General features: G+C 38.0%; 1 protein-coding gene across 11 annotated transcripts in view; it reads left to right on the forward strand.

Moving 5' to 3' along the window:
• The window catches only part of DOP1A (DOP1 leucine zipper like protein A), a 68,079-nt gene that overhangs the window by 45,134 nt on the left and 2,503 nt on the right, over positions 1-20,442 (forward strand). For 6 of the 11 annotated variants that reach the window (XM_055810706.1, XM_055810708.1, XM_055810707.1 and 3 more), the window contains 19 exons: positions 237-2,244; positions 2,353-2,464; positions 3,423-3,602; positions 5,860-5,985; positions 6,325-6,459; positions 7,427-7,482; positions 7,978-8,082; positions 8,804-8,870; positions 9,192-9,336; positions 9,566-9,645; positions 10,188-10,297; positions 10,466-10,615; positions 11,923-11,984; positions 12,460-12,612; positions 13,853-13,989; positions 15,340-15,395; positions 16,272-16,436; positions 18,011-18,140; positions 20,162-20,221. In XM_055810706.1, the coding sequence (XP_055666681.1) occupies positions 237-2,244; positions 2,353-2,464; positions 3,423-3,602; positions 5,860-5,985; positions 6,325-6,459; positions 7,427-7,482; positions 7,978-8,082; positions 8,804-8,870; positions 9,192-9,336; positions 9,566-9,645; positions 10,188-10,297; positions 10,466-10,615; positions 11,923-11,984; positions 12,460-12,612; positions 13,853-13,989; positions 15,340-15,395; positions 16,272-16,436; positions 18,011-18,140; positions 20,162-20,221 (4,037 nt within the window). Of the gene's footprint in view, positions 1-236; positions 2,245-2,352; positions 2,465-3,422; positions 3,603-5,859; positions 5,986-6,324; positions 6,460-7,426; positions 7,483-7,977; positions 8,083-8,803; positions 8,871-9,191; positions 9,337-9,565; positions 9,646-10,187; positions 10,298-10,465; positions 10,616-11,922; positions 11,985-12,459; positions 12,613-13,852; positions 13,990-15,339; positions 15,396-16,271; positions 16,437-18,010; positions 18,141-20,161; positions 20,222-20,442 lie in introns of those variants that run through there. The other 5 variants (XM_055810711.1, XM_055810715.1, XM_055810713.1 and 2 more) reach the window with 3 other exon arrangements.

The following is a 20,442-nucleotide window of genomic DNA, read 5'->3' on the forward strand; positions in this document are numbered from 1 at the left end:
CATGGGAGAATTTTGCAGTTTCACTAAGGTCTGCTGCTAAAGGAATTTTGCTTTGGTCATGTGAATGTGTGTCATTTGCATATTAACATTATTTTTTTTTTTCTCCTGTGAAGTGGAAAGACACTACTTACCATGCCTTTATAATCTGAAGTCTTGATAAATGTTTATATTCTAAATTCTTACTCTGAAGAACAAAATACTATGTGTTTAATTTTTTTTGTGTGTTTTTCTTTAAGCGTTTTCCCATGAGCCTGTAAGCCAAGGACAACTTATTATACCTAAAGAAGGCAATGAAAAACAACTTGCTATGGATGAAATGGAGAATTTCAGCCTGACTGTCAACCCTCTGAGTGACAGACTTTCGTTGTTAAGTACCAGCAGTGAGACCATACCAATGGTTGTGTCTGATTTTGACCTTCCTGACCACCAAGTTGAAATACTGCAGAGTTCTGACTCTGGCTGTTCTCAGTCATCTACTGGAGACAACATCAGTTATGAAGTGGAAACAGAAAGCCTGAGTGCTCAAGATAGCTCTCAGACTCTGAGAGAAGACTCGCCTGATGAAATTGTGCAACAGGTGGTTACAGATCTTATATGCAAAGTTGTAAGTGGGCTTGGCGAAGAGGCTGAACCTGTTAAACATAGTCTACGCTCTGAAGATACTTCATGTAAATTCAGTCCTCTGGATAACTCTGTGGAGGTGACAAAAAATGAAGATCAAAATATTCAAAGTAGTCAGAGTAGTTTGCTTAGTAATGACAGCTCCCAATTGCTATCAGCCTCAACTGAGACTGGACTTGAGAGCTTAGAAGATGAAATTTCAAGAAATAACTCTTCACCGTGTATTGCAGAAAGCCAGCAATCCCTCTCTGATCTCACTCTTGCTTCCACTGAATCAAAGTCCAGAAAGCAAAGCCACAGTAGTATTCAGTTCAGCTTTAAAGGAAAGCTACCAGAAAAAATGTCAGAAAAAGAAACAATTGTTAAAGAGGCTGGTAAGCAACCAGGTGCAAAACCTAAGGTGAAAATAGCTAAACGGAAAGATGAAGAGAAGAAGAAAGCACAAACAGAAAAGCTTAAACAAACAAATGTCTTCTTTAGTGATGGTCTTGATTTAGAAAACTGGTACAGTTGTGGGGAAGGAGAAATTTCAGAAATAGAAAGTGATGTGGGGTCCCCAGGCATGAGAAAATCTCCCAGCTTTAATATCCACCCATTGTATCAACATGTGCTGCTTTATCTCCAGCTGTATGACTCTTCAAGGACATTGTATGCTTTTTCTGCAATTAAAGCAATTCTCAAAACAAACCCTTCAGCTTTTGTAAGTGCTATCTCCACTACCAGTGTCAACAATGCATACACTCCTCAGCTTTCGTTGCTCCAGAACCTTCTAGCCAGGCATCGAATATCAGTTATGGGCAAGGATTTCTATAGTCACATCCCAGTTGATTCCAACCATAACTTTCGGAGCTCTATGTACATAGAAATTCTTATCTCCTTGTGTTTGTACTATATGCGGAGCCACTATCCGACTCATGTTAAAGTAACTTCGCAAGATCTAATAGGAAACCGTAATATGCAAATGATGAGTGTAGAAATTCTGACCCTTCTCTTTGCTGAGTTGGCAAAAGTGATAGAAAGCTCTGCAAAGGGCTTTCCTAGTTTTATTTCGGACATGTTGTCCAAATGCAAGGTTCAGAAAGTGATCCTACATTGTCTGCTATCTTCTATCTTCAGTGCACAGAAATGGCACAGTGAAAAGATCGCTGGGAAAAACGTAGTGGCTGTAGAAGAAGGCTTCTCTGAAGACAGCCTTATAAATTTTTCTGAAGATGAATTTGACAGTGGTAGTACTCTGCAATCGCAGCTTTTAAAAGTACTTCAACGGCTAATTGTGTTGGAACACAGAGTAATGACTGTGCCTGAGGAAAATGAAACAGGCTTTGACTTTGTCATAACGGACTTGGAGCACATTGGCCCCCAGCAGCCAATGACTTCTCTTCAGTATTTACATTCCCAGCCCATAACCTGCCAAGGCATGTTTCTCTGCGCAGTGATACGAGCTTTACACCAGCACTGTGCCTGTAAAATGCATCCTCAGTGGATCGGCCTTATCACTTCTACGTTGCCTTACATGGGAAAAGTTCTTCAAAGGGTGGTTGTTTCAGTGACTCTTCAGCTCTGCAGGAACTTGGATAATTTAATTCAGCAGTATAAGTATGAAACAGGATTATCTGATAATAGGTATGTGTATGTAGAGGTGTATAATCTTTTTAAGCAGATTTGATTGTGTTGAATTGCTTTACAAACAGATTAACCCATTAAAAACCAAAATATAAATTCTTATTTTAGGCCTCTCTGGATGGCATCAGTGACTCCCCCAGATATGGTTCTCACTTTATTAGAAGGGATCACAACAATAATTCATTACTGTCTCCTGGATCCATCTACACAGTATCATCAGGTAAAATTATCTTGGTGTCTGAGAGGTTCCTATGCAATATGTGTCTAATTAAGGACAGTGGTTATATTAGCAGATACGAAGATCCGAGTGGGAAAAATACCAAATATATTCTTTTAACTATGTTTTTTATTGATTATATACACATCTTAAACAGAAACCCAATTTTCTACTGATTATACTTTTGAGAGAATAGTCTTAGACTTTTTTGTTTCTCTTGTTTTGTTTTTTGGGGTTTAGGGGTGTTTTTTGTTATCCTGAAATAAGTAGGAATTCCTTAACATTCAGACCTCTAAAATGCCACTTCTTAGAGCTGACTTTGTTTTGTGGAACTTCCCATACTGATGCCTATCCTATTACTTTCTGGCTGGACTGTGTTCATCTTGCAATATATCAGAACTTTCTACTCCTTCTGTATATTCATAATTTATCTTTTTATTCAAGCAGTATTTTTAGATCTGATATTCTAAGCACAGTCTCTGTTAAGAATTTGCCCCAGATTCTGCAAGAAAATCTTTGTGCTGTTCTCTCTCTGCAATCTTGGTTTTGCTTTTTTTTTTTTTTTCTTCTTATGCCCCCTAGCCTTCCATTAATTTCAAAGTAACTGTTTATTGTCTGTGCAAGTAAATAATTTTACCTAGAGTTTTAGTTATATTTAAACTTTTGAAATAATTGTTTTGTGAAGATATAGGCAGATAATACAAAATCGATTGCTGTGGATGTGAGGCCTCATGTGTTCAGAATATGTTTGATATTGTGCAACTGAGTCAAAAGATTCTGTAGCTATTATTTTTATTAGACTCAAAACCTGTATGTACTATAAGAATTACTGAAAAACTATTTTGAAGAGTTAAGGTTGAAAGCTTCCATGTCTGTTAAGTCTTAATTTACACTGTTTTATTTATGCTATTTATGTAGATATTTAATGTTCTTCATCCTCTCTCCCCTTCAAATCCACTAGCTTTTGGTTAATGTAGATCAGAAGCACTTGATTGAAGCACGCAATGGGATCCTCTCAATCTTGCATATGATCATGTCTTCTGTGACTTTGCTGTGGAGCATCCTTCACCTTGCAGATTCTTCAGAGAAAACTACTGCTGCTGCTGCATCCATTACCACTATTAATCTTGGGTCAACAAAGGTCAGAATATCAGGGATAATATCGAAGTTGTTCATTAATACTTTTATCAAACTAAATCCAATTCCATTCCCTTAAATGTAAATCAAGTTTTAATGCCTCTGGTCTCATCTACTCGCCTACCTCACAAACAGGGCTTTTATAAATGGATATTGAATCTGCTTTTAAATTTGAGTATATCAATTCAAGACAAAAATGTCTCAACTCTTTACTTTCTACAAAGAAAATTAAATCTATCCTGAAAAAATTTAACCCACCTTTTTATGCCTCAAAAGATATAAAATATATATATTGATGGAAAATCTTAACAAAAGAGAACTTTTCTTTTAAAGCATCTAGTACTTATGAACTAGGTCCTTTATTCATGCAATTCCCATGCAATGATGTTGCTGTGTGCGGGGAAATGTCATAGCAAATGGTGAGCTAGTGGTCATAAAGAGAACCTGGGAAGGGCTCAAACAGGACTATACTGAGAATGCTGCCTAGCCCAATTATTGGAAGCAGTTCAAACTTCTTATACTTCATATTATTTAATAGGAAATTATCATTTAAATTAGAAATATTTTAAAATAGGTTTTCCTTAAATAAATTGAATACTATCAAATCCGGTTTGTGGTGATGCTGTGTTACAGCCTTTTCAACCTTTGCCATTCAGATTGACTAATTAATCTAAGACTCCATGTCTTTGCACAGATAGCATCCATGGTCATATTTGTGTTGCCCATAGGGTTTCCTACTCACTGAAAGGAAGTGGGTATGTACTTGCTGATGGCCTATGATGTTATGCTGCTGCTGTGAAAAAAGGATAAGCTTTTGTACTCTGGTTAAACATTAACCCTTCTGTATGCTCCAGCTTTTGTTTAATTTGCCCATATCCATAGTATTCAAAAGAGCATTCAACATGTCCTGTATATGAAAAAGTCCAGTTTGAATTCAGTTTGTTCAGTGTAGCATCAGGATGGGTTATTTTAGTTGTTCACCTCATTGCTTTAGGGTGATGCTTTTGTAGCAGCCTTGGAGTTGGTGGATGTGGTTAAAAACACACAAAACTGGAACTCCACAGAATTGTGTGTCTAAAGTATAAAAAAGATATTTAAGGTTCAATACAACTAGGTTGCTTTGGAAGCCACACTCTTGGCAAGTGCATGAAATGTATACTCATACTCTGGGATCATATATAGCAGTTTCCTGCAAGCTTAGACAATTCCTACTGAAATATCTCTGACCGAGGTAAAAACGACTTACAGAAAACAGGTAGAAAGTGCGTTTTTGTCTAAAAGCTTCCTGTCATAGAAAAGAGGTCAATAAAACAGCTCAGGAAATAAATTTCCTGACCCAAGTGTGTCTCAATAACCTCTGACATGCTTAAAACCCCACATTTTTAAGAGTATCAGCAGTGAATGTTGTAGTCTTCCAGAGTAGCATTTTCTTCCTTTTAGGATTTCCCCATCAACTCCTGTTTTTTAATCTTTATCTCACTTGCTACAAAGCAAGTCCATCACTATTTGTGGCAGACGTGAACATCATCTTCATTTCTTCTTCCTAATTACCTTGTACCCATTTGATAATTGTTGCATCTCCACTTACATGTTTTTTTCCTGAATATATGCAAACCCATTTCTGCCCTTCTCGTAGGTCATATTCCATAGCACTAATCATTATAGTTTGAGTTCTGTGGGTTTGTGGTATGTTTCTTGAAGGTGTCCAAAACTGGACATGGTTGTAGTATGTTCTTTCAGGAGAAAAATTTAATGTCTTTCATTATGTGTGGCTCTTTATGAATGTTCTTCCCTCTTCTTGCAAAGTAGTCATGAAGAGTTTGTGATCCACTGTAGTCCCAAGACTTTTTTTTCCCTGCAGCACTGCTATCTAAAGAGTTTCTCATCCTCCGTCACTGAATTTGTATAGCCTTACCTTTGCATGCAAATATCAAGCCTTTATTGCAGCTTGTCTTTTTTCAGGATGCTTTTTGAGTTTGTCAGATCATTTTTAGTTTGTACCTTCCTACCAGTTGCTTCCCACTTCATTACTATTTGCGTATTTAACAAGTGTATTTTATCTTCCCTTGTCTTAGTCATGAATAAAATGATTTAAGAGCACCAGATGTAGAATAAAGCTTTATGAACCCTCTGAGTGCATCCTTCCATTTTTATTAAAGGTAGTGATAGTTACCATCCAAGTATGGCTTTATAACTAGGTGTTTTGAACATAATGCTGAGAGTTTATCTAAAGGTGTATGTGTTCTGATTCCATATTTCAGAATTTGAGGCAGCAGATTCTTGAACTTTTGGGTCCGATTTCAATGAATCATGGTGTTCATTTCATGGCTGCTATTGCATTTGTGTGGAATGAAAGGAGGCAAAATAAAAATACTTCTAGGACAAAGGTATGTTTATACTACAATGATCACTTCAAATAGTGTTAATAGCTTTAAGTGATTTAGAAGCAAGGAGAAAATCAAGCATTCCAGTGAAAAAATACATAGTATGAAATATGGAGAATATTTATATTACATTTCTAATTAGCAACTGTACTGTTGGGGAGCTACCAATTTATTTTAGAATAGGATAATCTTCCCAAATTCTTCAGGAAAAGAATAAGTGATTCCAAGTCTGTAGATGAACTGTTATTTACTAACATTTCAATCCCATGAGGTCAGCTGCCTTAATTTTGGCATAGGCATTATCTGCGCTGATAATCTGTGGCATATATTTGATTTTTTTAGGTTATTCCTACAGCAGGTGAAGAACAACTTCTACTGGTTGAACTAGTTCGCTCTATCAGTGTTATGAGAACAGAGACTGTTATACAAACAGTCAAAGAAGTTTTGAAGCAGCCTCCAGCCATAGCAAAGGACAAGGTATGAAAACTGCAGGGATGCTATTGACTTATTTAATGTCCTCTTACTGAAGCTTAGGGTACTGCTGGTTGGGATACTTCATTCACAAAGCTGAGCAGTACAGTGTGAAAATTTTCATAGAATCAAAAAATCATTTAGGTTGGAAAAGACCTTTCAGATCATCAAGTCCAACCGTTAACCCAGGACTGCCAAGTCCACCACTAAACCATGGCCCTAAGCACCACATCTACGTGTTTTTTTTAAACCTCCAGGGATGGTGATTCCACTATGGGCAACCTGCCTCAATGTCTGACCACCCTTTCCGTGAAGAAATTTTTACCAATACCTGGTATAAACCTCCCCTGACATAGCTTGAGGCTGTTTCCTCTTGTCTTATTGCTTGTTATCTGGGAGAAGAGACCAACACTCACTTGCCTACAGCCTCCTTTCAGGCAGCTGTAGAGAGCGATAAGGTCTCCCCTCAGCCTCCTTCCCTCCAGGCTAAACACCCCCAGTTCCCTCAGCTGCTCCTTGTAAGACTTGTTCTCTAGACCCTTCACCAGCTTCATTACTCTATATATTTTCACAATATCAAACAGGTGGATGAATTTCTGGAGAGAAGTCATACCTGCTTAATCATTTACCATTTACTGAACAACTCCAGAATCATGTTTACTGCTTCTGTACCAGACTGTGTTTCATGGGGATAGGCTGCTTACATTAGGAAAACAGGTGCATATCCTAGCTTCAGGTTGATTTTTTTTTTTCCAGGTGGGAAAGGGAAGGGGAGAAAAGAGGGAATAAAAAAAAGGGGAGAATAACTTCATAGAAGGATGCCTAAATGGACATTCATAATATCCTGTTAATGAAATAAGCTATATCTTCAGACACTACAGTAACATTATAGCATTGTCAGTTTTGCCCTGGCAAGTGAGGAGAAAAGTCACTTTATTCTTCCTGATGACACAGATTTTGTATCTTTTTCTAGAAACATCTTTCACTGGAAGTATGCATGTTGCAGTTTTTCTATGCTTATACTCAGAGGTAAGGCAAGAAGTTTAATTTCTTCTGTCATTAAGAAGCAGATGGACAATTTTAATATTTTACATCTTTTTATAATCCCTTGGATAAGAAATAGCCTGTGTAATATAAATCATGAGGGAAGAATGGGTTTGAACTGTAGGTGTCATAAAAAAGGGATTCATTTTGGGAGTTTCCTAGTTCTGCATCATCTTTCTTCCCCCACCTTAAAATCCTGCTGGAAATATGCCCCCTGCCCAAAGAGAGCTGATCTTAATTGTGCTGTAACTCGTTACCATCCTGACTTTGGACTGAAAAGTACATCTTTTGAGTACACTGTTCTTCTCCCATCTTTTCTTAGTGACTTGATATAGCCACCTAATATTAAATGAAAACACAAAGAATCTGTATGAATGTTGATTCACAATATCTGACAGTAGAATTGTGAGGTAGAAAAAAAAATGGGGAATACCTGAGGGAGAAGCTGTGGTTTTCATTGCCATCACTGCTCTTTCTTAGGATTCCAGTGACCAGCTTAGTAGATAGCTGGGCAGCACTGCTACTTCTGTTAAAAGATTCCATCCAGGTTGGTCTTCCAGCTCCAGGACAATTCCTCATACTTGGGTAAGTGCTCTTGATATCCACAAATTATTTCCAAATAAGCTCAAAGTCTAAGTGTGTAAAATCAAACAGAAGTGTTAGTATTTTCAAATCTTTAACACTTTTTTTTTTTTTTGAGTGATAGAGCTACTGCCCAAATTTTGAGGGTTTTATTAAATAAGTTTCTTCTCTGAGGAATGGGGGTTACATATATTAAATTTTACATTACAATGTGATATAAACCACAATCTTACCTTACTGATTATTTGAGCGATTTAGGCTCTTCAAACAGTACATTAAAGTTTCTGATTTTTCTTAGAAAATAACTACAATGACTATTTCTTAGGTACGTGTAGATTTGCAACCCATTAGAAAGGATTCATTCTCAGTATGAAAGCTGTTTGTGGTGTGTTAGAAATAAAATATTGATTATGATTTTCTGTATAAAGCTTCAAGGACCATTTTCTTGAATTTCTGGAATTTATCTTCCCTAGTAAACAGTGCTGAAGATAACTTTGTGTGTAATCTAGTAAAATGTGTTCATGATAATGTTGATCATACCATAGTAGTTTAACTTAAGAAAATTGAAAGGATGTTTTCTAGAATATTGATAGATAGCAATGACTGAAGGCTTACTAAATAAATATTGTGCACATAAATTTCTTCAGATTTGTCCTAACTCTTAAAATTGCTGAATAATGTATTGTGAGAAGAAAATCCATATCTACTTGTGTATTTTTTTCAGTGTTCTTAATGAGTTCATTATGAAAAACCCAACTCTAGAAAATAAGAAAGATCAAAGAGATCTCCAGGTAAGAAATTTCTTATGTGTGTGTCTCCTTTTGAAAATATTGAACAATAAATGCTTGAATGTTCTAGAATTACCTGGTATATCAGTTCTGTAATCTGAATCGGCTCTTTACTATATTCTGCTTAGTACTATTTATAATCTCTTGAAAAAATCTCTTTTGCTGTGGCCTTATTAATTGATAATATAGAACAGAAGTGATTTGAAGGCAGTTCTAAACTTAATTAGTTATATAGATTTTTCTACAAAAGCACGTCAGGACAAAAAATACAGCCTTTCTGCACAAAGTTCTTAAAATGCTTGAGGTGTTTTTTTTACCTACCAGGATGTAACGCACAAGATAGTGGATGCCATTGGGGCAATTGCTGGTTCTTCCTTGGAACAGACTACTTGGCTAAGACGAAACTTAGAGGTTAAGCCTTCCCCCAAGATTATGGTTGATGGAAACAACTTAGAATCGGATGTCGAAGGTAGTTTCATTTTAATCTGTATTTTAAACAAAACCTAAAGCCAAAATTAACAAAGAGGACAGCTTTACTATATTTGAATACATTAAAAATGCCTCAGTATTGTTCAGGCAGTAGTATCTTAATGTATCTAGCAAAGTCTTCAGAATATCTGCTTTTAAAATATGCTTGTAAGGTAAATAATAGCTTAAGAAAACTAACTCTGGACTTTTTTTTTTTTTTCCTTATTCAGATATACTGTCTCCAGCAATGGAAACTTCAAACATAACTCCATCTGTTTATAGTGTCCATGCACTGACCTTACTTTCTGAGGTAAATATCTTCTCAAATGTAGTAACTACTGTCTTATAGTATACTTGTATGTTGTGAAAAGCTTTGGACTAGAAGCTTGGGGAAAGGGAGTTGATGGGACATTGATGTGAATGTATTCTGGGTCCTGTCATATAACAATATATAAAACTTTGTTACTAACACAGTTATAAGGATTCAGTGAGATGGATGAGGCATAAAGCAGTATAGAAAACTTTTTTGGTGGCAAATTTTGTGTGTTATTAGTGGTATGCATTATTTACTGCTGATAATTACAGTCAGTCTTTGATTATTTTTTTTTCTTGCTTGTAGCTTATTCTGTAGAATGCTTTGCCCAATAGCTTGTGCTTCTGTATTTTTACATTAGTTTGTCTTAAAAATGATGGAACATTTATGCTCTGGATTTTGTATAGTACCTGAAATTTGATCACTTCCATTATAAAATAGAACATTCAGTAAGGGACATCATACCAAAAAAAAAGGCTGAATAGTAGATGAAAAGCAATTTGAGAATGCATGATAACTATCTTCCTCTCCTTATACAGGTTTTGGCTCATCTCTTGGATATGGTCTTCTACAGTGATGAAAAAGAGAGGGTTATTCCTTTGCTTGTAAATATTATGCACTATGTTGTTCCCTACCTCCGTAATCACAGGTATCTTTACAATATATTGAATTGATGTAGATCACTACAGCCAGTTGAAATTTGGTGGGTGACAATTAAGTTGAAACAAGCGTAATAAGGAAGAGATGTCTGTCAGACTTTATAGAAAACAACAATTCAGAATTGTTTCATGCTGGCTTTTTTTTTTTTTTTTTTTAGTGCTCATAATGCATCCAGCTATCGAGCCTGTGTCCAATTATTAAGCAGTCTTAGTGGGTATCAGTATACAAGGAGAGCATGGAAAAAGGAAGCATTTGACCTCTTTATGGATTCCAGTTTCTTCCAGATGGATGCCTCGTGTGTTAACCAGTAAGACTTTCTTTTTCCTGCTTATGTCAACGGCAGTTACAAATCTTATGTATACCATTACACAAGAGTATGTATAATGTGGACCAAAATTTCCCAACAGATCTCTGTTGAGAGAAATAGAGAGGGATATTCTGTGTTTCAGATTACCACGTGAAATGTGAAACTCGCTTACCTAAGGTATATTTCTATGCAGAAGTAAATTTTTTTTTCAATTTCAAGATACTATTTTTTAATCTGTTTTTTCCATGAGGAAAAAGTGGTTAACTTTTTATAGAATCATAGAATGGTTTGGGTTGGAAGGGACCTTAAAGATCATCCAGCTCCAACCCCCTGCCATGGGCAGGGACACCTTACACCTTCCACCAGACCAGGTTGCTCCAAGCCCCATCCAGCCTGGCCCTGAGCACTCCCAGGGATGGGGCAGCCACAGCTGCTCTGGGCAGCCTGTGCCAGTGTCTCACCACCCTCACAGTAAAGAATTTCTTCCCAATATCTAATCTAGATTTACCCTCTTTTTGTTTAAAACTCTGATCTCTCCTCCTATCACTACTTCCTGATAAAGAATCCCTCCCCATCCTTCCAGTAGGCCCCCTTTAAAAGTATTGGAAGGCAGCTAACTATAAGGTCTCCCCAGAGCCTTCTCCTCTCCAGGCTAAACAGCTCTCTCAGTCTGTATTCATAGGGCAGGTGCTGCAGCCATCTCATCATCTTGTGGCCCTCCTCTGGACCCATTCCAACAGGTCTATGTCCTTCTTATGCTGGGGACCCCAGAGCTGAGGGCAGCACTCCAGGTGGGATCTCAAAGAGTGGAGTAGAGGGGGAGAACTACCTCCCCTGACCTGCTAGTCATGCTTCTCTTGATACAGCCCAGGATACAGCTGGCTTTCTGGGCTGTGAGTGTGCATAGCCAGCTCGTAGTCAGTTTTTCATCCACTTATACTCCCAAGTCCTTCTCCACAGGGCTGCTCTCAGTCCATTCGCTGCCCAGCCTATATCCATGTTTAGGATTACTCCAACCTACATGCAGGACCTTGCACTTGGCCTTGTTGAACTTCATGAGGTTCACACAGGCCTACCTCTCTAGCCTGTCAAGGTCCCTCTGGATGGCATCCCTTATTTTCTTTGAGAAGGGGGGGCAGGAAATACAGTTTCAGATCAAATTGCGCCAAGTAAATGGTACCTGTATAGCAGAGAGCTTGCACTAGAAGCCTTAGCCTGAATTCAAAGAGCAGAAAAAGCTCTGTAAATATTCCTGTAAGTTCCTGCTTTTTTCTTGCTCTTCTGATTTGTGTGCAATCTTCTTTTAGTTGGAGAGCTATTATGGATAATTTGATGACACATGACAAAACCACATTCAGAGACTTGATGAGTAAGTATTTATTGATGTAGCAGTGACTTTTCTCCAAGGGAAACCTTAAAGGGAGAACAAATATCTTAAAAAAAAATAAAATAAAATTTGTTCACCATTTATTCCGATCTGTTTGATTTATTCAGTGTTTTTCATGTTTTCTTCAACTATTTGTTTCTAGAGATTCCATAAGATAACTTGAAGTGAAAGAATTTGAGACCGTCCTGGCACACTAGATTTTGCCTATATGGCAAAGCTGATTAAGCAGAGCAGATGAGGGTGGTTGTGTTTGTTTGTTTGGGGTTTTTTGTTGCTTTTTTGTTGTTGTTTTTGTTTGCCTTTTTGTTAAAAAATACAAATTGCAGAACATGCATCTTCACCTACTTTTGAACTACATTTGTGCAATGAAAGTAAGAGTTATTTGTGCCTTAAAGTGAAACAGAAGGGAAATTTTGAAGTTCATCTCTGCGCTATGCATTTTTTTTTTTTCTTTCAGCACGAGTGGCTGTGGCTCAGAGCAGCTCACTCAATCTGTTTGCTAATCGAGATGCAGAGCTGGAACAGCGTGCTATGCTCCTGAAGAGACTGGCTTTTGCAATTTTTAGCAGTGAGATAGACCAGTACCAGAAATACCTTCCAGACATACAAGGTCAGTAAAATTGTATCATTTAGTGGACTTCTGGACTTTGATGTTAACTGAGGAGTATTTGTACGACAGGGTAACATCAGGTAAATTTGTCCCCTGGAATATCAGTATGCGGTACCATTTCCATGGCTAGATGCAAAGTTTCTGCACATTTTGGTTAAAATGTTTTCAGTCTTAAATGATTACAAACTACACATACTTTGTGATTACCAGTTGACTTTTATCCAGGTTACTTCACTGATCTGTCATTTTATACCTTGATCAATGTCCTTGGGTATCTGCAATGTGCACTTTTATATGAATATCTGAAGTATAAACAGCTCTCAACTTGGGATAAATAGAAGGGCTGACCTTGAAGTTTTGAATTCTTGACTTCTCTGTTTTTTCTGCTGTTCTGTTTATCTGCCCTATTTATCACTGAAGAATACCTCTTCTAGTGATGTTTTTAAGTGATTGGGAATGGGAGCTGCTTAGTTTTATTCTAATATGATCCAAGTAGTTACAATAGCAGCTTCTAAATACATTGTCTTTTAGTACTACCAAGGTGGACACTTCAGTCTCTTCCTCCATATGGAAAGTCAATTGCATAATCTTTCTTGTTTCATTTGTTCCAGGATTTAGTCTTTGAAGGTTTTTTTGTGTTTTGTTTTGTTTGTTTTGGGGTTTTTTTTAAAGTTTTTTTTCCCCCAGTCACTGGCTGGGTTTACTGTGTTCAAGATACCAGGTGGTTTTACTGGTCTGAACTGCAAAGTGCATGTGGTGATTAGACTGAAAATTTTCTTTATGGATTTGCTTCTGATATGTTGAATGTTTAGAGGTGCTTATGTTTAAATAAGAGCATGTAATCCCTGTGTAATATCCCATATACTATGATGATTCAGCCTTTTAATAATAATATATCCTAGCTGTTCAGGCTGTTGTATTGTTTGGAATCTGTTAACTCCTCTTTTTGTAATCGGTGAAACACTGCATAAGGTGAACAAAGCTCCCAGATGCACTGCTGCATTCATTTATCTGGAGGACTTTAATCAAAATATGTAACTGTACTATATTGAGGTTTCTTGCTTTTGTTTGTTGCTTGGTGAAAGTGGTTCTTTTATACGCTGACAGACTAGAACTGTAGCAAAGTACTGAAACAGTAATATGGCAGATACTGAAAGTAAAAGTTGAGAGTAAATGAAGGAAGGAGAAAACATTAGTTGAAATTATTCTGAACTGAGGAAACCTTGGCTTTTTGTTTCAGAAAGGCTGGTAGAAAGTCTCCGTTTGCCCCAGGTGCCCACCCTTCATTCCCAAGTGTTCCTGTTTTTCAGAGTATTGCTTTTAAGAATGTCTCCACAGCACCTTACCTCTCTCTGGCCAACCATGATCACTGAACTGGTGAGTTGCATTTAGAATTCATGACTCGGAAAACTGGTGCAAATCTGAAATGGAGCCTTGTTCCACCTCAATGTTTTTAAGAAAATCTTTTCTAGATTTTGTGCATGTAAATGTACAATGGACATAAATTGAAAGCTGACTTACTTTCATAGTCCTGATGTCTGTTTTTTGCAACCAAATAGAATATCTGTTGGCTGAGGCTATTTAAGCTGTTCAGATGTCTCCTGAATTATTAAATTTGCATGTGCCCTCATTGTTCCATAGTGACTCCTACTTGAATTTCTGCCTGTGTATGTGTACACTCTCTACAATTCCCATTGCTGCTGTGCTCAGTGTTCCCTGTTTCTACTTTCCTAGTCATTCAGCCTTCTTCCTCCAGCAGTTAGGATGAGAACCCACATAAAGGAGGAGTCAGAATCTAGATTGTATTGGCAATTGGTGGTCATTCAGATCACACCAAGGCTGAAATTTTGTAACTAGATTTATACAAGACCTGACTCAGCTTTCTTCTTTCTCTTCTTTTACTCTACATAGCAAGACAGGAAAAGCATCTGTTTTCAGAGCTGCTACCTGTGGAGTCTCCAATGTTGGCTCCACTCTTTTGCTTTGGCAATGGGAATGGAGGAGAGTGGTTGGTGCATCCTGTGATCCGTTTAGTCTGTTTGGCAAGGAGTTCCTAAGACACTGGTTAACACAGATAGCAAATCAAAATTACTGCTGTGATTATTTTTTTTCCAGTTTTTTGTTTCTGTAGGCACCTAACCTAGCCCTTCATTAATAACAGATATAAACAATAGAAGGCGAAAAGTTATATAAAGTGTTTTAAAGATCAAGCGAATTGTTCTAGCAATAGATGCATTTGTTTTGAGCCTATCAATAGTATAAATAATAGAAAACCCAGTCTGCCCATTGTGACATTCTAATTCCTGTGCTGTCCCCTGGCCTTTACACAAGTTACCACAGTCCTGGAACTACTTTCAGTGGACAAGTCTGTATTACTTCTGGGAATTCACATCTGAGCTTGACTGTTCTGTTATGTGATTCTTTATTCTCATTTCCTTTAGGTCTTGCTCTCTTTCTAAGTAGTGGAGGTGATTAGCCTCTGAAAACTTTCCTGGCCATAAAAGTGCCAGTTTGTGGTTTGTGCTTCTCAGGTTATATGTAAAGGATGAAAGAGCTTTAGGGTTCCAGTGTCCACTCAGAGCTCAGGGGGTTGTTTCATCATCCAGGAATGGAAATAAAGCTCTGAATAGTTCCTCTAATGCTTATTACTCAGGCCTCCCTACAGCGCTTTCCTGAGTCACAATCCATTAAAAAAATGGTATTTAAAATGTAGTATTTGATCTTCAGGTACAAGTGTTTTTACTGATGGAACAGGAGCTCACCGCTGATGAAGACATTTCCAGGTAAACTTACAAATGTCTCGTTTATTTAACTTGGTAACAGTCTTCTGGCATGCTGATGGGCAGCTGACTCATTCTTTAGAATTATTTGTCTTAGAATTGTCGAGCTTAAATGAGAAGGACAAGTAAAGGATAGTTCAGGACATACTGTTCGGGACAAAACAAAAAAGAAGTCCCACTGTCAGATTGCTCATAAACCACTAAGGTAAATCATTCAATACAAGTATGTTAGTTCTTACAGTGTCTTCCTGGCTGAAATGACACTGCTTCTGCCATTAAAATATGCATGGCATGACTTTATAGCTTTTCTGTATCATACACTTATTTAGAACAAGACTGATGCACTGGGTCTAAATAAAAATGTGATTTTTTTTTTTTCTGGTGTTAAAAGACATAAAGATAAGGTAGATAATTTTTCTTGTGTCATCGTCCTTTTCTGTCCTATCTACCTTCTGCATGGAATGATCCAGTTTTGGTCAATGCCAGAAGTAGAGGCAGATTTCTCAAAAGAACAGAGTAGTTATTTGCCCGAGTTGTGTTCTTTGCTTTTTTCCTAGATTCATTTTGTTCTTTTGAAAAATTTTCCCCTAAAATAAAGTGATCTCAACATGACTGGCAATTTTAAACTTTCTTTTAAATTGGATGTCGGATGGGAATGAGATACAGTGTAACATATTTATTATATATTAACATCTTGCTTTTTATATATACACACAAAACTCCACCCATAACACAGACTTGCAATGTTCCAGTTTGTTGTATGGATACAGGATTAAGCTGGTAAATAGTTTTGTGTTTGTAAAGGCAAGTCAGAAAGATGATGTTCCCATAGTGGCAGAAGGCTGTTATGACTCACCTGCATTCTGTAATTTATTTTAGAACTTCTGGCCCATCTGTTGCTGGTCTGGAGACAACATACACAGGCGGCAATGGTTTCTCCACGTCCTACAATAGCCAGAGATGGTTGAACCTGTACTTGTCTGCTTGCAAATTTCTGGACTTGGCCCTAGCTTTGCCATCTGAAAACCTGCCTCAGTTTCAGATGTGAGTAGAAGACATTGTCATTTAAGATCTTAGCTGTTTGCCCATGCCTCTTGGTAAAATTCTAGTGTATATATAAAAAAATATAATCATTTTTTTTCATATTTCCTTTTCTTTTCTGGCCTTTGCCCATGGCAGCCCAGGGTTCATTCCCTCCCAGTGTCAGAGTGGCCCCCCGAGCAAATGGTGCTACATACTAAATGAATTCAAGCTGGTTTGATTTAGCCTGTAGCAAGAGATTGTCCACACTTGTGAGCTAATCAGTAATAGTGATTTATTAAAGCATTTTATTTTTTAAAGGATTTAGTTGCAGTAATGTCTAAGAACTCAAAATATACCCACACATCTTAGTGACTAATGCATGAGATCAGAGAACTGCATGTTGTCTCAGCATGACTCACTGAAATTACTCGTGTGTGATCTGTCTGGAAGATGTTGCAACAAACCTGCATGTGAAGGGGACCCCATAGGTTTTTCTTGGTCACTGGTGTTTATGTGTGCAAACTGTTTCCTCAGTGCCTCTGCAATCCCATTCTGGGAGAAAAAAAAAAAAAAATATTTGCTAAAGACCCTACGAATGAGAGGCCACCAAGGACAAAAGAAAGTATCACGTCTCTTCCTCTACACCCACAGTGGTGACTCTGTCAGGACTGCCACGCTGGCACAGCTCTGTAGACGTTTGGTCACCGCTAACTGTCCTGTTATTTAAAAGACACTTGTGTGGGCTAGAGTGCAGAAGGACTCGCACACACTGTGTCAGATTGTGCCCTGTAGTATTTCTAAATCTAAAGCTAATGTTGAAAGTTCCTTCATTTATTTTACTTTCTGGGTATTTGGCTCATAATTCTTGTTCAGGTCTCTAAGCTGTCCTCATCCCCATTATCAGCCAACCTAGTTTTATTTAGGTCATTACCGTGCACGTCTGGAAAGGCAACAGTAATGCTGAATCACACTGTATTTTACAGTGTTTTCACAGAGGCTTGCATTGAACTTTTAAGGACAGAAACTTTTTTTACCTTTACAGTTTGTAATGCAAGTAGCCAGCCCTTGCAGTGCAGCAAGGGGGCAGGGGTTGGGGGGTGGGGCATGGTATAGTATCAGTTAGTCCCGTTGGCCTATGAATAGGTAAAATAAGTTTGTTATCAACATAGTATATTAGGAACATTTTGTGTGTTATAGTAAGCATTGCAAATGTGTAGCAAAATGTTTTGAGTAACTTACGTATTTTATAATTCAGAATTGCTTTTAGTTCTCTTGCACACAATGAAGATGTGAATAGTACTGTTTTTAGCTTCTCTGTCTTATTTTGCTCTGGGCATCCACAAATACTTTAAGAAACTGTAGAGGAAAAGGACAATGCTACATTCTCGGCTATATTGCCTCCTGCTTTTCAGAATGTGCCTTTTCTATTCTTGCTTGTCAAACACTGATGCTTTTTGTGTAGGTCAGCTCTGGGGTTTTTCCCCCTCTTTCTCTGGTACTTAACTAATTTCGTCATCCGCTCATACTTTTAGATCTAGCAGAAAAGCCTTGCATGTTCAGTAAGAATAATGTCTACTTGTGTTTTCTCATGACAGGTATCGTTGGGCTTTTATTCCAGAAGCATCAGACGATTCAGGCTTGGAAGTACGAAGACAGGGTACACACCAGAGGGAATTCAAACCGTATGTGGTGCGTCTAGCAAAACTGCTGCGAAAAAAAGCAAAGGTATGTTGTTTTCTTCCAGTTTTGCTTTTCATTGAAAACTTTTGTGCACAGTAACAAAACAGCATTGTTTTGTTTTGGATATTTATTTTTATAACAATGAAGATTGGAAAGGAGGTTATTTGGTGAGGGAGATTCACACTGGAGTAGCCCTGAGTCAGCATCAGGCAAAGGCCAGGTGTAGTTATATAAAACAAAAACAACAAAACCCCAAACAAACAAACAAAAAAATCCCTGGAAAAAAAAATCCCAAAAACCAAACCAAACAAACCACAAAACAACCCCAAACCTGCTATGGTCAAAAAAAGAGTATGTTCAGTGACTTTGGAGTTTCCAACTAGAAGTATTATTTGTAGTATTTGAATAAAAGTAAAATATGCTTGTATCTGATACATTTTAACATAAAAGCACTTTAAGATAGCCAGTCATATTTGTAGATACTAGTGTAACGCACCTACCTTTTGAAACAGAAAAGCATTTTTGTTAATAATAATCACTTTGAAATAATTAGAAAACTGTTGCATTGCTAAAAATGACAGAACCAAGAGTTCTGATACTGTTCCAAGCCAGGGAGGACTGGATTTCTTCCCTGAAGCGGTTATGATGAATGGAAGAAGGCAGAGAACAGCTGAAACAGTTCTGGGGAAATCTTGGCTGCGCAGTTTGTAGAGTGGGAGTCAAATTAGGGTTGTCATTATGTTGGTGCATGAGGTATATTAAAACCCTCGTTTGGGTGGGGTGGAGGCCTGATCAGTTAAAGAAGCTGATGGAAGCTGGCCAAGCCCTGTCCCAGGGAGTTCCCTCTGTTGCCTCGAAGTAAGAAAATTGCTGTCGGATACCTTGGTGCTCCTGCTGTGAGGACAGAGCCCCCTCTGGGCAGGCGCTTCACTGGGAAAGGTTGCTGGTGGGCCAGGGAAACAGAGGGAAGCTTGAAGCTATATGGGAGAAAACTTTGGAGTTGTGTTCTTGGGTTTCCCTCCAAATAGATGGCATTGTCAGGGCTGTAACGCTGGCAGCTTGCTGTAGCTACTGCATTAACAATCTGTAATTAATGTTTTCACTGAGTAAAGAAACTACAGCTGACATAAAAGTGTCTACATAAAATTTAGGGATAACTTAGTTGCAGGCAGGTCTGAACTACTCAAGCAGGGCTCGCAACTATAAGGGATAAAACAAGTACCTGAAGAATATCTGCATTCTTCGTTTTATTGGTTTTGAACCACGAAGATGAGACTAAATTTCTCTTCTCACACGCGTAACGGAACAGTCAGCTTTAACTGACTGCTAATCAGGCACAGCCTTTAACCCTGATATTCAGGGTGGTGTGCTATACTTGTTAAAAGTTGTCACGCTCCAAATTAATCTCTCTGCATATGTATAATTATAAATTACATATGATGTATAAAATATGCCTGCTGGTAAGTAGTGTATGTTGAGATAGGTGCCTAATTCAGGACTTCCCCAGTATGCTTCAGGAATATAGAAAATCCTGGGATTTCTGGAACCCCCTAGTCACGACAGCAGTTGCACACTGTGAGCCACAGATAGGGGGTAGATGAAGAGATAAACATGAGGTAATGAATATTGACTTCCAGGCCACTTCCTCTTCGTGCAGAGGAGAATATTGTTGTGTATAGCTGTGGGGTTTTTCTTAGAAAAATAACTGTTTCTGAGCAAAATGTTCTAGTGGATCTTAATTTTCCTTCAGAGCACTTGGACTAATGCTCAGATTCCTGTAGTATGGTGTTGATGAGGCTCCATTGTCTGAAGGAAACATGCTTAAAAAGCTCCTTCGGCACTACTGGCAATAAACAGAAGAACAAACTGGCAGTGCTGTTATTGTCTAATTGTGTCTTGGCCACACTAGCTCCAGAGTCTGCTGCTTCTGGACCATGGACTCCATGGGGCAGGTGACTTTTCTAGCTGAAGCACAGCACCCAACCAGCAACTGCACGGCCTTCACGGCAAAGTATTATTTTGATATATGAAATGCAGTCTGAAAGTTCTCCTCTTTCCTTCCACAGGACAAACAGGAGGACTTTAAGACGGTGGTTTTGGAGGGAATGGAGATGGCCAAGCATCAGGTGAGGGTGGCCTTTGATGCTTGAGTTGTGAAGCAAGCTTGCCATAATAATACTATCACCTCAAGGCCCTGGGCAGTATTTAGCTTTCAGTAAGAACTGAGAGAGATCAGTCTTGTTCAGAGGACAAAGCTGAGAGATTTTTGAAGTGAAAGAATCACAAGGGCTCTTATTTTCAAAGATAACTTAAAAAAATACTTCTAAGTTGGTTTTCTACATGAAAT

Source organism: Falco peregrinus, chromosome 7 (genome assembly GCF_023634155.1).
Source record: "Falco peregrinus isolate bFalPer1 chromosome 7, bFalPer1.pri, whole genome shotgun sequence".
Classification (NCBI taxonomy): domain Eukaryota; kingdom Metazoa; phylum Chordata; class Aves; order Falconiformes; family Falconidae; genus Falco; species Falco peregrinus.